We start from the raw sequence: 16279 nt of genomic DNA on the forward strand, positions 1-16279 counted from the left end.
TGAAATTATAAAATCCCGGTTAGATTTTGAGCTTGCCTTTAAGAAAACCGGCAAATTTACACAAGTTTTAGTGTAATTACCGGCAAAAGCTTCAAATTTTGACCTGAAAACCGGGAGAATTTCAAGTTTTTCCTTATTTTGATCGGTTAAGAAAAATGTTTTTTTCTAGCCCTGCTCGGAGCCCTTAGTGTTAAGAAGTGGGAGTCTGGGCGAGAATTGAATAAAATGGAGAACGAGCCAAATAGTATGTGTGTCCCTATGAATTTCAAAAAAGTTATGCTTAGCCAGAATCTAACGAGATCCTGATGGGGCTGCGTGAGAGTAAATGTCAGAGAGAGATGGCGCCAGGGCTTAGCTAAGGAGAGGCGCATGCCTAGTGCTTACGAGCCTGCATCTACTTGCAGTAATTCCCTGCCTTGTGCAAGCCGACATGCACACGTGGACTCTAAAGCCCATTTTTCTATATTTTATATATATATATATATATATATATGCAATGCAATGCTCAGACGCAGGCCCACGTCATCGAACCAATGGCGATTCTCTCATGTGCATGAGATTGAAGCCGTTTTGTAACACACGGGTGAGAGACGCGTGTGTTACAAAAGGCGATTCTCTCATGTGCATGAGATCGAATCCGTTTTGTAACACACGGGTGAGAGACCCTTCTACGTCACTGAGAAAGAATCTCCATAAGATTCTACCAAATAAAATAAGAAGACAGCCAAATATTGTGACGTGCAGACGTCCAAACCTAGTCAACATAGGAGAAGAGCCAGCTCAGCACACCCGATAGGCCAGGCGACAGTAGCTGTAACCACCAAGGATTGTCCCTTCTTGGCATCAGCCCATGCACTGTAATATAAGTCCTTTAGAGCCGTAATGAAAGCAGGCTTAAGTTGAGCAGGTGTGTATCTCGCATTGGTGGAGTTGATGGGCATCTTCGCCAACTCAAGTTAGCTTTTCAGTTCTTACACAAAGCCACATTTCTTGCCGTATCACACAGTCTCACTCCTTGCTCACATTCACAACCATGAACCGCATCAGTTCACCCAACTCAACACCAAACTCACCACACTATGAAGATGCCTCGATGCAACCTGAATTCACACACGACCCTGCACAAGCTCCTTTAGAACACATGTTCTTAACGGTCTTCAACATGTTGTTGTAGATCAATCATACAAACCAATTGCTGATAGGTTTCCTATCAAACCAGCAGGCAAACACTACATGCACTGATTTAAAAGTGCGGCCCAAGCATTTTTGTGGTGTCTTGACATGGATAGATCGTTTTGACAATGTTGCAAGCTACCATAGCTGGACTGAAGACTGCAAGGCCCTCGAGTTGCGAACTCTTTTGGAAGGAGTAGCCGCCACTTGGTTCGGTCCAACAACACGACCAGGTCAAGTATAGTTGGCCACTGTTAAAGCAATTTTCAATACAAAGTTTTGCACACCAAAATGACATACAAATAGCACTTCATCAGTTAAATGTTTTACGCCAATAGCGAAAAGAACCCATTGCTCAGTTTGCTGTCAAACTTAATCAATTGTTTCTACGAGCTGACCCTTCCATGTCTGAAGAAATGAAGCTCTATTTTCTGTGGCCACGTCTTCAACATGACATCTCTCGACGAGTCCACGACCAAGGCCCAATCTCTTCTCATGAGGCCATTCAAATAGCCCAGTGCATTGAAAGCATCATGCAATCAGAGCTCCCAGCACCAATCCCAGCCCTCCCTCAAACCTCCACATCAAGAACCATACATGACCTCCCTACCCCAATGGAGATTGACATCTAGAACAGTAAGTACGCTTCCCGAAGAAACCTACCAAAGCAGGATGCACAAGGAAGACCAAAGTGTTTCTTTTGCAACAATTATGGGCATGTCCACAAACATTGTCAAAAGCTGAAGGCAACACATGTCCAAAACATTCAAATATAGGTGACAGATGCCGCTTCTCTCACCACTCTTTCGGAAAACATCTAAGCGAGTGGATGGTGGGAGGCACCCATTCGCACATCCAAGCCGTCACTACTTCCAACCGCATGGTGTGTTCCACTATAGCCCTCATTCAGAACACATCACAAGAAGCACTTTTAGACACAAGCAACACCATCTCATCTATTAGTCAATATTTAGTCACTAAGCTAGGAGTAGACACCTTCATCTCTACCCCTATTTCTGTTTTGTTTGGGGATAATAATAAAATTTATCATTCAAATCAGGTATCCCGTTGTACTTTCCATTTGGGTTCGTCCACTTTTGTACACGATTCCTATGTTTTGCCCCGTCAATTATTCCCAATAACACTGGGATGTGATTGGTTCCTCAAAACACGAGCACGATGAAACTTTGAACACCATACCTTGGTCCTCCCAAACAAGCTACATATCCCTTTCATCTATTCAATTTTGTAAAGACCCAGCACACTCTCATAGACACAATCCGTCGCACACAAGATGTCCGGTCAATTTTGGCCATACCTTTCTTTGTTCACCAAGCACAGTCAACCCAAAGTCATCAACCTCCCAGTCTACCATACCGTCTGAATAGGAGATTCCCCCCCAATTAAGATGGCTAGTAGAAGGAGGTCCCCTAAAGACATACACAAAATAAACCTGGTTGTGACTAGTATGCTTCAACAGGGGATAAATCATTCCATCCAATAGTGATTGGGCCTTCGAGCCCCATCTGGTTAAGAAAGATGACGGGTCTTACAGATTCTATACAATTTTCAACCTCTCAATAAAGTCACCCAACACAACCTATATCCCCTTCCACGACTAGATGATCCCCTAGACTAGCTTGGGAAATCACTCAATTTCACGTCACTAGATCTAGCATCCGGCTATTGGCAAATTCTCCTTGACCCTAAGGATGCTCACAAAACAGTGTTTTGAACACCAAGTGGTCTATTTTAGTTCACAAGGATGCCCTTGGTCTTTCCGATGCTGGTAGCACTTTCCAACGCACAACAAACTTCATCTTTCAGGAAATAATTACCCAAGAATATGTATTGGTATACTTTGGATGATATTCTGATCCATACTACCACTGGGCAACAACATCAAATCATTCTACATGAAGTGCTCAAAACAAAACAAAACTTCTATTTGCAGCTGCAGTTACGAAAGTGTAAATGGGGGGCCACAAGCCTCAAATTTTTGGGTTTCCAAATTTTTGCAGAAGGCATCCAGATGGCCCCGTCAAAGATAAAGGCCATCAACACTTACCCTCGCCCCACTAATGTCAAGAGTCTACAGAGCTTCCTTGGCATGGCTACCTTTTCCTTAAGGTTTATACCCCATTTAGCCACCATCACTCACCCTCTTCGGCAGCTACTCCAGAAAGACGTCCCCTACACATGCGACACAACTTGTCAACAACAGAGTTTCATGCAGCTTAAGGAATTTATATAGCATTCAACAATGCTAGCAGACCCGAATTTTCAAAAACCACTTCTCTTACAAACCGACACTTCTAATTTCGATATCGGTGTTGCCTTGCTCTAGCAAGACAACTTCGGTCAGTGGTGTCCTATTGCCTTCATTAGCCGAGCCTTATCCAAACCCGAACTCAATTACTCCACCACCGAATTGCTCCCCAATTGCTAGTGCACTGAGCTCAGCTCCCCGCCCTTCAACAAGCCGACCCAACTATCCAACAAATAATCCATAATCTCCGCTCTTCCAAAGAACACCCATATCAGCACCAATTCGTCATCATTGATAACTTACTCTATCTGAGTAAACCTGGCCATTACCCCCGATTATACATCCCGCAATCCCTACAGAGACCCTACATCCAATACTTTCATGCCCACCCACTATCAGGCCACCTAGGTTTCCACAAGGTACGGGAAAAGATACGGTAGTTACACTTTTGGCCTAAGATGCTCCAAACAATCTCACAGCTAGGAATCTGCAGTTTGCCAAGAAATTAAAACACCCAATCAAAAGGTAGGACACTTAGCTCCCATATATGTATCAGAACCCTTTGAGCTCATTGGGTGGGACCTCATGGGCCATTTCTCGACGTCCGTAGATGGCAGCCGATACATCCTCGGCATGACTGAATACCTCACAAGGTGGTGTGAGGTACATGCCATACCCAATTGCATTGCCTCAATATCTGCAGCCGCCCTCTTACATAATAAAATCTTCCGAAACAGTTTTCCACATCACATCCTATCCAACCAAGGTATACAGTTCAAGGGAGAAGTATTACAAGTGCTTACACAAAGCCTTGGCATCAAACAAAGGTTCTCCTCACCATACCATCCACACACAAATGGCCTGACGGAGCGACTCAATTGCACTCTCAAGAAAACACTCTTTGCTTACATCGATCCCTTACACCAGAATTGGGATGAGGTGCTTCCATATGCCGCACATGATTACAATACATTTGTACAGACATCCACCAAGGTTAGCCCCTTCAGAGCTCTATACGGCAGATACCCACAATTTCCACTTGACCCCAAAACGAACAAGCTGACAGCCACCAAAGTTGATGCAGTGGATTGGCTCGCATACCTCAACACCAACCTCCCGCTCCTCCGTAGAGCCATCTCCATCAACTTGCAACAGACCCAACAAAAACAAAAATGTCAATACCATGCAGGTCGCCGCCTACAAGACTATGCCAACGAAGCACATGTCAGTCTCTATTACCCCATCTGAAGCCAAGGCCTCAACAAATCATTGCTCCATCGTTGGATTTGCCCATACACAGTGCTACAAAAAGTCCGTCCGACCACATATCGCCTCCAACACAAATCCAACAATTCCATCAGGACGGTCCATGTCTCCAGGATGAAATCATATTTGTGGAAAGCGCAATGCACTTTACACCTAAGCGGAATTCAAACCTCACCACATACACCTTATCCCTACAACAGCTAGATTGCTTATCCAAGCCTATAAAAGGAACTTTTCTCTGTATTGTTCTATAGCAGTTTTTGTATGCAATTCGAATTTGAATTTCCCCCTCTACTTGGTGTCAACTCCCCCTTCCCTTCTCTCTCACACCTCTCTCTCTTCTCTACCTCCATCTCTTTGTCTATTCTCTCCTTCTCTACTCTCTCACTCTATCTTCTATATATCACTCAAGTTCACATGGTATCAGAGCTTTAGAACTTGAGCTCCTAAGTACTCTAAGAGCCTTCTCTCGAGAAACGGCCTATTTTCACGCCCATCTCTCACTTCCAAGGTTCACTCGGCTAGCATGACCAGCGCCTAGTCACCTATGGTTGCAACCACCAAGTCAAGGTATTTCACCATTGATAAGCTCAATGGGAACAATTACAATGTGGGGAAGCTGAGAATGGAGCTATATTTGAAGCAACTTGGCCTCTGGAAGATTTTTTCTGGAGATAAAACAAGAACAAGTGAAGACAAGTACGCCTCCGACACGGAGCTACACTCGGCATGGGATTCAAGGGACATTACGGCTCAAATGGAGATTATACTCCATTGTGAGGATAGGAAAGTCCAAATGGTGCGGACTCTATCCACCTCTAAGGCTATTTGGGAGTTCTTCAACAACAGATATGAGCACACTGATCTTGTTTACCAAGTCTCCCTGATCAAGAGGCTTGTAAACAATACTATGCAAGAACGCCAATCTGCAGTCAAGTTTCTTGACAATTGGCAGCCACTGTTAGATGAAGTTCTCATCTCTGGAATGGAGATTTCAGAGAAATTTCAATGTATGCTTCTATTGGCGGCTTTACCCGCAAGCTGGAGAGCCTTTGTTACTACTCAAGCCCTGTCCCAGATGCAATTGCAAGGCCTTGTATCCAAAATCCATCAGGAAAAAGCTTTAAGAGACCAGTCTAATGGCTCTAGTCCAGTGATTCTAGCCACTCATATCAATTTCAAAAAAGGTGGTCCTAACCACCACTACAATAATGCAAGGCAGTTGCATAAAGGTGGTTCTAACCGCCCTAGAAATGCGCCTTATGGTCAAGTTCAATGCCACAACTGCAAGAAGTTCAGACACATTGCAAAGGACTGCAGATCCAAAACCAAGCATCATGGTGGTAATCATGGAGGGTTAAACAGACATAAAGCAAATGGAGGCTATCATCACAAAGCTCATATATGCTCACTTCACCAATATTTCAAGCTATGATGGTGATATACACCCTAATTCTATACAACTTTTTGCTGCAAGCTTCAGCTCCTCTAAGCCACATCACAACTCTTATATCTGGTATCTAGACATTGGAGCTACACATCACATGACATATCATTTTGATTGGCTTGCACACTACACTCCTCTACAACACCCACTTGAAGTCCTCATGGGGGATAGTAACATTCAATATGCTCAAGGATATGGCAATGTTGCCATTACCCTACCAAATGGCACTATAGCTCACTTAGACAAGGTATACTATGTACCTAGTCTAAAGCAGAATCTCATCTCAGTAGGAGAGCTCACCTCCAAGGGCATTACAGGGCATTACAGTTTCTTTCACGCATGATAAGTGCATCCTACATACTATTGATACAACTCACAAGCCTTTCTCTATATCTTACCCCAAGGAAGGACGCTTGTATCCTCTCGGCTCTAGCAAAGTCCAAGCCAAAGCACTTTCAACAGTCATCAATTCTCCTAAGCAAGAGGAGACACTTACTTGGCACTATAGGCTAGGTCATGTCTCGCAACAAGTGCTCAAAGATATGCAGCAGAAGGAGCTAGTGGTAGGTCTGCCAACCACAATTACACCAATTACATTTTGTGAAGCATGTGTATTGGGCAAAGCTAAGCATTTCAAGTTTCCAAGGTCCAAATCCCATACAGCTCAACCTCTTGAGCTTATCCACTCAGATTTGTGTGGCCCAATGTAGACACAATCACTCACTGGCAACAAATACTTCCTAATCTTCATTGACAACTATACAAGGTACACTCATGTCTACTTCTTGGCAGATAAAGCTGCAACATTTATCAAATTTCAGGCTTTCAAAGCTGTGGTGGAGACACAACTGGATTGCAAAATCAAGGCACTAAGGACAGACAACAGTGGGAATTACAAAATCACTGAGTTTCAACAATATTGTGTATCAAATGGTATTCGATGGGAATTTACAATTCTGGATCACCCTTAGCAAAATGGAGTCGCCGAGCGCAAGAATCGCACTTTAGTCGAAGCTACACACTCAATGCTAGCCCTTGCTTGACTTCCTATTTCTTTCTAGGAAGAAGCCATAGCTACCGCAACCTACATTCAGAATCGAGTCCTCTCATCCGTCAATCCACACAAAACTTCTTACCAGCTATGGTTCAACCACCCGCCAAACATAACCCATCTCAAGATCTTTGGTTCCCCTGCATATCCCCTGCTCACCAGTCCTCAACCCAAATTTTCTCCTAAGAGCATCCACACTATCTTCTACGGATATGGCGACAATCATGGCGTTAAGTCATATCGCCTTTACGATTTGACAACCAATAAGTTTTTGTTCTCAAGGTTAGTGGTATTCTAAGAATTTCTTCTCTTTGATCATCCCGGTGATGCTCCGCCCTCATTGACCACTGAGCCCCTTCTGCCTACCCCAGATACACTATCTGGTAAGTACCCTCCGGCTACTACATTTAACAACTCAGTGAACCATTGTGTGCACAACCACTTAAGCACTTTAATTCACAATCAAAATCCCACAAGCTTAAAAACGAAAACTGCCGAAACTAATAAGCTGGCGCAACCTGTCTCTGCAAGTATTCTAGTGCTACCCTTAGCATTAGATTCCCATTGTTCTGCACCTAATCAACTTGCACCACTTGATGGCATGGCCACACACACTCTAAAGCTCTCAAACACACTACAAGAAGGCCACACACACACACCATTTCAGCCCTCTGTATCATGCCATTCCTCTCCTCGTGAGCTCCACTTCTCAAGCTCCATTGCACCATCTCCTGTTCCAAGCATAATCAGCCCCTTACCTCATTCAAAAATGTCCCTAAACAGCCCTCATTTCAGCCCCTCAGCTTCTCCTTCCTCGCCTCTAAGCATGGCACAAACACCTATTGTCGTATCATCCTCCTACTCAAGCCCACCTACTTCTACTACTCGTAGAAAAACCATCACTCCCATCACCATTTCTTCCTCTTCCTCAGCCTTCAAGGCATCCAATCATCATTCTAATCAACCTTCGGAATCAACCCCAATGGATGATGAAGGGATATCGCCTCCCCTTCGCCCTCGACACCGCTCTCTCGAAGCCATCTACGAAGCAACTTCCTTCGCCTCATTCTTGCTTCAAGAAGAAGAAGACCTCTCCATCAACATCCCCGACCCGCTCGAAGAGAACACACTCTCAGTCGAAGACGCCATTGCCTCTCCCGAAGGCGAACAATGGATTGAAGCCATGAAGGAAGAGCTTCAAGCACATGAAGAAGCTCAAACTTGGACTATCACGCCAAGGCCCAACGACGCCAATGTCATTGGTTGCCGATGGATTCTCAAGAAGAAGCATCGCCCCAACGGTTCTGTCGAATGCTACAAAGCCAAGCTTGTCACAAAAGGCTATACGCAACAACATGGTACAGATTTCACTGATACTTACTCTCCCGTCATGGGTATCACATCATTTTGCATACTTGTTGCATTAGCCGCTTTCTTTGACATTCCTCTTCATCACATTGACATTTGCATTGCCTTTTTACATGAATGTCTAGATGAAGTCATTTATATGGCTCAACCGCCCTACTTCTATTGTGATGATCCCACTATCTGAGTATGCAAGCTACATAAGCCTATATACGGTCTCAAGCACTCTGCACGACAATGGTTCAAGCTCTTGCATGCTTTTCTTATCAAATGGGGATGGGTTCAATGCAGTTCTGACCCAAACTTATTCTATCATACTCTCTTTCATGGATGGGCAATCATTGGTGTCTATGTTGATGATATCTCTATCATTGCTAGTGATGAGACATATGTCTCACATGTTGTGGAAATGTTCAAGGAGGAATTCCCAGTCCATGACAACAACCCTATGACCTACTTCTTGGGCATAGAGGTCAACAAGGATCCAAACGGCAGATTCATTAAGCTTTCACAGCGGAAATACATTGAAGACATATTGGGTGAGTATGGTCTTCTCTCCTCCAATGCACAACTCTGTACTCCACTCCTTGTCAAGCATAAATTATTCACTTCTCTGCCACCATCTAATGATGATACTTATTCTATGTCAAGCTTTCCCTACGCTCACTTAATCGGCCAGCAACGGTACCTCATATCATGCACAAGACTTGACATTAGCTTTACAGGTCATGTATTATCTCGCCATATGAAGGCACCTCACAAATGCCATGGTCTCGCTGCCAAGAGATCACTGCGCTACTTACACCACACTCGCCATCATTCTCTCACCTATTATAGTCAGCACCACTCATCACCACTGCAAATCAAAGGTTTTGTTGATGCCGACTGGGCCGGCCAAGACCTGAATATGCATAGCATCTCTGGTCATGTATTTCTTCTTACAGGTGGTGCTATTTCTTGGCGAAGCAGGCGCCAAACTTCACTTGCTCTATCATCTGTCGAGGCAGAGTATATAGCAGCATTCCTCGCTATTCGAGAAGCACTGTAGTTGCACCAACTCCTAGAAGAACTGCCGATTCCATGTGTCACTCCGCCAATCATTCTACATTGCGACAATCAGTCAGCAATTGCAATGGCGAAGAGTCCTCAGCTTACCGAGCACACAAAGCACATAAAGCTCGTGTATCACTTCATCAAGGAGCTAGTAGAAGACAACTTCATCCACCTCAAATACATCTCTACCACAGAGAATGTTGCCGATTTCCTTACCAAAGCAGTTCCTCCTGAAAAACACATTCTTTGCTCAGCAAGAGCCGGTTTGGAAGCTCCCTAGCTTCATCTTCAACAACACTCATTGTATTTCAGCATTGTTTTATTTTTGTATTCGCATTTGAGGGGGGATCTCCGCACAAATGCTCTATGCTTTCTGTTATGATTTCTTTTTGAGGGGGGGTGTGGAAAGTGCAATGCACTTTACACCTAAGCGGAGTTCAAACCTCACCACATACACCTTATCCCTACAACAGCTAGATTGATTATCCAAGCCTACAAAAGGAACTCCTCTCTGTATTGTTCTATAGTAGTTGTTGTATGCAATTCGAATTTGAATTTCCCCCTTTACTTGGTGTCAACTCCCCCTTCCCTTCTCTCTCACACCTCTCTTTGTTCTCTACCTCCATCTCTCTGTCTATTGTCTCCTTCTCTACTCTCTCACTCTATCTCTATATATCACTCAAGTTCACAATATTTTCCCTCATCACTCCCAATCGCGTGCACTTCTAGGGGGGAGGAGGTGTGACGTGTAGACGTCCAAGCCCAATCAGCATAGGAGACGAGCTAGCTTAGCACATCCGATAGGCGAGGCGACATTAGTTGTAACCATCAGGGATTGTCCCTTCTTGGCATCAGCCCGCACATTGTTATATGAGGCCTTTAGAGCCGTAATGAAAGCAAGCTTAAGTTGAGCAAGTGTGTATTTCACAATATGTAAAGATATTGGGTGGCCAATATTGAAAAAATGGTTGAAAGAAGGAATCTAGAGACGATGCGGTTTAATGTAGGGCAAAAAGTAAGTAGCGGGCCAGGCGATCGGCCGGTGTGCGCGATCAGGAGGAGGGAATGGAAACAACTGCTACGTGAGTGCGTGTCGCTCGATGTTTGGGAACGCTGGGCAACAGTATTTAGAGTGCCACCATGTAGAGCTACCAGGGGGCAGACGGGTGAGCATCGTAGTCTAGATATAAAGGACCCTATGTTGTGCTAGGAGATGTAGCTAGCGAGGAGGTCGAGCAAGAGAATGTGAAATATCCTATCACTATAACGGTGCTCACTCACTACCTCAATCATCTCACCCACCCCCTAAATCATCTCCCCCTAATTTAGGTAACGTCCCTTCATCCTAGCACTTACCCAATAAGGCTCCCCTTGCCTAATGTATATAAAGGCACCTCTGTTATGTTCAAAAGTGTGCAAGTTCTCATTTCATTTTTATCAATACAAGTTAGCTTCATTTCCTTGCTACACTGCAGTGTCTCTCTCTCTCTCTCTCTCTCTCTCTCTCTCTCTCTCTCTCTCTCTCTCTCTCTCTCATTATTTACTTTGGTTAGAGTAGTTGTTGTTTATCGATTAGCATTAGTTCCTATTTGCTTCACATGGTATCAGAGCATCGTAGAGCTTAGGAACTCGCCTTAGCCCCTTGCATCTTAGTCATAGCTAGCACATAGAGCCCCTCTCTATTATCTTACAAGCACTCGAAGGTTTGCTCGTTCACGTCAAGGAATCCGGAGCCTTGCACGATGGCCGAGTCATCCTATATGTCCTCTGCTACATACAAGCCTCGCTACGTCATCGACAAACTCAACGGCACGAATTACCAAGTATGGAAGATACGGATGGAGCTTTACCTTACATAGCTTCAACTTTGGGAAATTACGTCGGGCGTTGAAGCTCAACCCGACAAACCCAAAGACAAGGATCCTATTGGCATCTCCAATGTCTACAATGCTTGGAAAAGTAAAAATAATAGTGCCAAGATGGAGCTTATTCCCCACTGCCAAGACCGGCAAGTCCAAATGGTGAAGAAACTCACCACCGCCAATGCTATTTGGAAGTTCTTTGAGAAGAACTACGAGCATACCGACCTCGTTTACCAAGTTTCCCTGATCAAGAAACTGGTAAACACCACTATGCATGAAGGTCAGTCCTCATCCAAGTTCTTAGAAACTTGGCAGATACTTCTAGACGAAGTACTCATATCAGGGCTAGCAATCCCTGAAGAGCTGCTGTCCATGCTCTTGTTGGCCTCCCTTCCCGCATCATGGAGGGCCTTCATTACCACCCAAGCCACGACGGAAAATCTACAGCTACAGAATCTAGTAGCAAAGATTCAACAAGAAGAAACCCTTCGCGACCACACCAACGGCTCGCAAAAGTCTACGGCATTAATCACTATGGCTAAACCTCACAAACCTCACCCCGGCAAGAAGACGTTCAACCACTCTTGCCCTCCTCGTCAGCACCACAACCATGGAAAGAATCATCATTCAAGTCCGAATCAATGCACCAATTGCCATCAGTTTGGTCATATTGCAAAGGATTGTCGGCAACCCTGTAATCAAGGTAATTTTCGGCTTCCTGGTGCATATTCTCAATTTTATCCGTCATACCCTCAAGGGGGGGCTAGACCCCTTCTGTCTTCACCCTCTTCTCATGGCCAAGCTCATTATACTGATATATCTACATATGAGAATAACCCTTCTTATCGTATGCAATTATATGCCGCTGCTCTCCATAGTTCATCCCTTGATCTCTGGCTACTTGACACTAGTGCCACCCACCATATGACCTATCAATTTCATTGGCTTTTAAATTTAACCTATCTCCACACTCCCCTAGAAGTCTGTCTCGGAGATAATAGCCTCCAACTTGCTACAGCCTATGGCGATACCACCATCAATCTTCCCAATGGCCTACGCACTACTATATAGTTTATTATGTACCTGGCTTAAAGAAAAATATTATTTCTGTTAGCGAGCTAACCTCTTCAGGTATTACCATTAAATTCACAAAAAATGGTTGCAACATACAAGCCCGAGATGTCAATGGCCAGCATATCAATCTTCAGGTACCCCAGGTTGGGCGATTCTACCCTCTAGGTGATTCATCTCCTGCACATGCACTTGCATCTTCTGCACAATCTGCCCCACACGACACCACCCTCAAATGGCACTATAGACTAGGTCACATTTCTCAACATGTTTTACATCAGCTCACACACCGTCCCGAGGAGGTCACCTAGTAAAAATGTAACCTATCACGTGAGTTCAACAAAAGGGTATTTAAAGTTCTTGAAACTTATAGAAATATATATACAAAACGGCATTATTTTTTCAAATTTGAAAAAAATTTACAGATTTTAAAAGAAAAGGGTACATTATATTCTTAACAAAATTCACAGATAAGGGGTTTTACAAACATGTCTTGAACACACATGATATGGTAGTTTTACACATAGTGAACCCCCCGAGCACATCGTCAGCTTGCCCTCGGTTTGTCCAAGCATCTCACTCCCATTACCCTCTGTGAAGGATGCATTTTTTCCAAATCACATCATGCACCTTTTCCTACATCATCATCACGCGCTTCCGCACCGCTTGATCTCATTCATTCTGATGTCTGTGGCCCCTTGCGTGTCAAATCACTCACTGGCAACCTTTATATGCTCACTTTTATTGATGACTACTCCAAGTTCACAGCTGTCTATTACATGCCTGATAAGGCTTCAACTATCGCATATTTTAGTCGCTTCAAAGCACTGGCTGAAAACCAGCATGATCAGAAAATCAAGGTACTCCGCACCGACAATGGCGAGGAATACACATCCCATCAGCTTCGGGATATCTGCTACACAGCGGGTATTCGTCATGAATATACCATCCCTGCTCACCCTCAACAAAACGGTCGGGCTGAGCGCAAGAATCGTACCATTTTTGATGCTGCTCGCGACATGCTCATTCAATCCAGTCTAGCAGACAGTTACTAGGAAGAAGCTACGGCCACCACATGCTATGTACAGAATCAGATCCCGTATTCTCAAAACCCAAATACCACTCCATACGCTCTATGGTATGGCAACCCGCCGAGCCTTGGCCATCTTCGCATTTTTGGTAGCATAGCATATCCTCTCGAAACCAACCCCGTCTCCAAGTTATCACCAAGAGCCACCCGCACCATCTTCGTCAGCTACTACGGAGATCGCCTTGGAGTCAAAGCTTATCGCCTCCATCAACCCGAGCTCCACAAATTCATTCATGCTAGAACCGTCATTTTTTATGAGGATTTCATCCTCCAAGGCCCGTCTCTCTCCAATACTCACTCTCCTCCTCATGAAGTCTCTTCACCGGCTTGCTATCCCGCTCATTCATTTGCTCGCGTCTCGCCTCCTATTAAACCTCCACATGACTCCACTCTTACCCCCTCACCACCCTCCTCAATTAGAAACCAGGCTGCATGCCACCATCTGGAGCATAAGGAGCCGATATTACCCCGTCTCTCCCCCATGCGCTATGCCTTCCCTCTGCATCCCGAGCCTCCTTTTCTCCATGTTGGCATTCCTTCTCCATGCACACAAAGCCCTGCGCCCAGCCCTTCACGCCATAGCCCATTCTCATGGTCTCCTCCTACTGCCGCTGCATACGCTCCATCCACCACCCCACGTAGCGACCAACCCCATACTCAGCCTGTGCAACCTTCCCCACCTGCACCCCATCATGTTGCAGCCCTGCTAGGCCTCCTCCCCACCCCAACCCGCAGCAGCTCGCCACAACTTGGCCTCCTCCACCATTCGCGCCCCTTGGGCGCCTATCACTCTCCATCATCCCCTCACGGCATCACACGGTCCTCTGTCCCTGCTGCGCCATCATCAACTAATTTTCGAGCTCGCAACACAGTAAAACATTTCCCTCTTGGCAGCGTTTCCCACCATCGACCACCGGCATTGCACACCCCAACCTCGCCCATTATGGTTCGTACCTACCAAACCGCCCGCAAGAGCTCAATGCCACTTCCTGCTCCCTCATTGCTGGCAGCCCCTACTCGAGACCCATCTCACTCTGCATCCTCTTATCACACACCTACCACCTCGACATCGGTTCCCTCCCCAGTGGAGGATTCTCATGCCACCCCCTTAAATCAATCTATTCCATCGGGGATCGACGAGGTCAAACCACTTACATCAACCTCAGAGACATCTCCCACCACCTGCACCTCGTCGGATTCATCACCATCAGCACAACATCTTGATCAGGCAGCTTCTAGCAGTTGCGTCCGCACACAGTCATTAGCAGATATTTATGCTGCTACTGAGAGGGATTTTTTGAGATGGGGCTCAACTCAAGGCTCCCACCAGACAACCACTCCGTGAGACCCTACACACGCATATTTCTTAGGGGCACCACCCTCTTTTATGGAGAAAGAAGGAAACCAAAACAAACCATATACAACACACACACACTCACACCTTCCTTATGTGCTTCAACACAAAATGCCCTTCAACCATTCAACACACACTCCTTAAGCAATCCCTTTGAACACTGCACAAACTCACATGCAAAGATTGACCTTCACCATATTAGTGCTCATATACTTCTAAGAAAAGCAAGCACAAAACCTCAAAACTCAAAACACCATAATACACAAATACTTGACAACTCCTTTCCTTTCCCAAAAAAAGAGACTAGCTACACACATAAGGTGGCATGCATAGAGAGCTCTTCTCCATCTATGCAACCCCAAAACTTACTTACACACAACATAAGGAGAGAAGCCAAGAAAATAGACGCCATGGTGCACAAAAAACTTTCTCAACAAACAAGCAACCCAATGAGCACAAAATATGAGAAGCTGCCAAGATATGCTTACCAATTTTACATGTGTTTAGAGCAAAAGTGTGACGACGACACCCCAATTGCAACAATTTGTTGATCAAACCATGAGATAGATCATTGAACTTGATATCCTTGCTCTCATATAGAATCTACAATCCTTATTTAGGGATGAGTATGGTAAGAGAAATGTTTGCAAGAGAATGGTAGCAATAGCATATTGATGCTCTCTCTATGGTGCCGCTTATGATAGCGAGCTTAGGAAATGGATAGGGAGACAAGAGGAGAGAGAGATTAGGGCTTCCCTAACCTTAGAGGAGCTTATCTGCAGCAATGGAGTAGGTGTGTGTATTTTTGTGCTTGCCAAAGGGCCTTTTTATAGCTGTACAAGACCTTGGGTTAGGTTAAACTTGACTAGGGTAGGTAATTAACCATAGTTAGATTCCCTTTTGACCATTCCTTCAATTATGTAAATAAGGGACTTATGTTTTCATTAAAAATAGCCTTTTAAGTCGTGGAGGCTCCATAAGGGTTGATAATGTATGTGGGTCCCACCATGATGTCCCTCCAGTGGCTCCTGCAGAGTGTCCCCATCCTGTTTGTTGTGTCTCTGGAAGCATCTTGAGCCGACCCCTCCATATGCAAGTGTTTTTTAACTCCCCATTGGTATTTTAGAATGTTGGAGAAGTCAAGAAAACTTTTCACCTTTGTGGTTTACCTGATTGTAACTTTGACCTGCAGTAACAGTGTCCGTAGCACCTTGTTTTCACCATAACTTTCAGCCTGTAACTCAGAATTGGGTGCTGTAAAAGGAAAAGTTGACCTTC

General features: G+C 44.8%; 1 protein-coding gene across 1 annotated transcript; it reads left to right on the plus strand.

Moving 5' to 3' along the window:
• Positions 1-14128: 14128 nt before the first annotated feature.
• On the plus strand, positions 14129-14992 carry LOC147446788 (uncharacterized). Its single transcript, XM_086524182.1, has one exon. It carries the CDS (start codon positions 14129-14131, stop codon positions 14990-14992), a length of 864 nt encoding a protein of 287 aa, XP_086380308.1.
• The last annotated feature ends 1287 nt before the right edge of the window (positions 14993-16279 follow it).

Source organism: Adiantum capillus-veneris, chromosome 11 (genome assembly GCF_014529385.1).
Source record: "Adiantum capillus-veneris isolate H3 chromosome 11, ASM1452938v2, whole genome shotgun sequence".
Classification (NCBI taxonomy): domain Eukaryota; kingdom Viridiplantae; phylum Streptophyta; class Polypodiopsida; order Polypodiales; family Pteridaceae; genus Adiantum; species Adiantum capillus-veneris.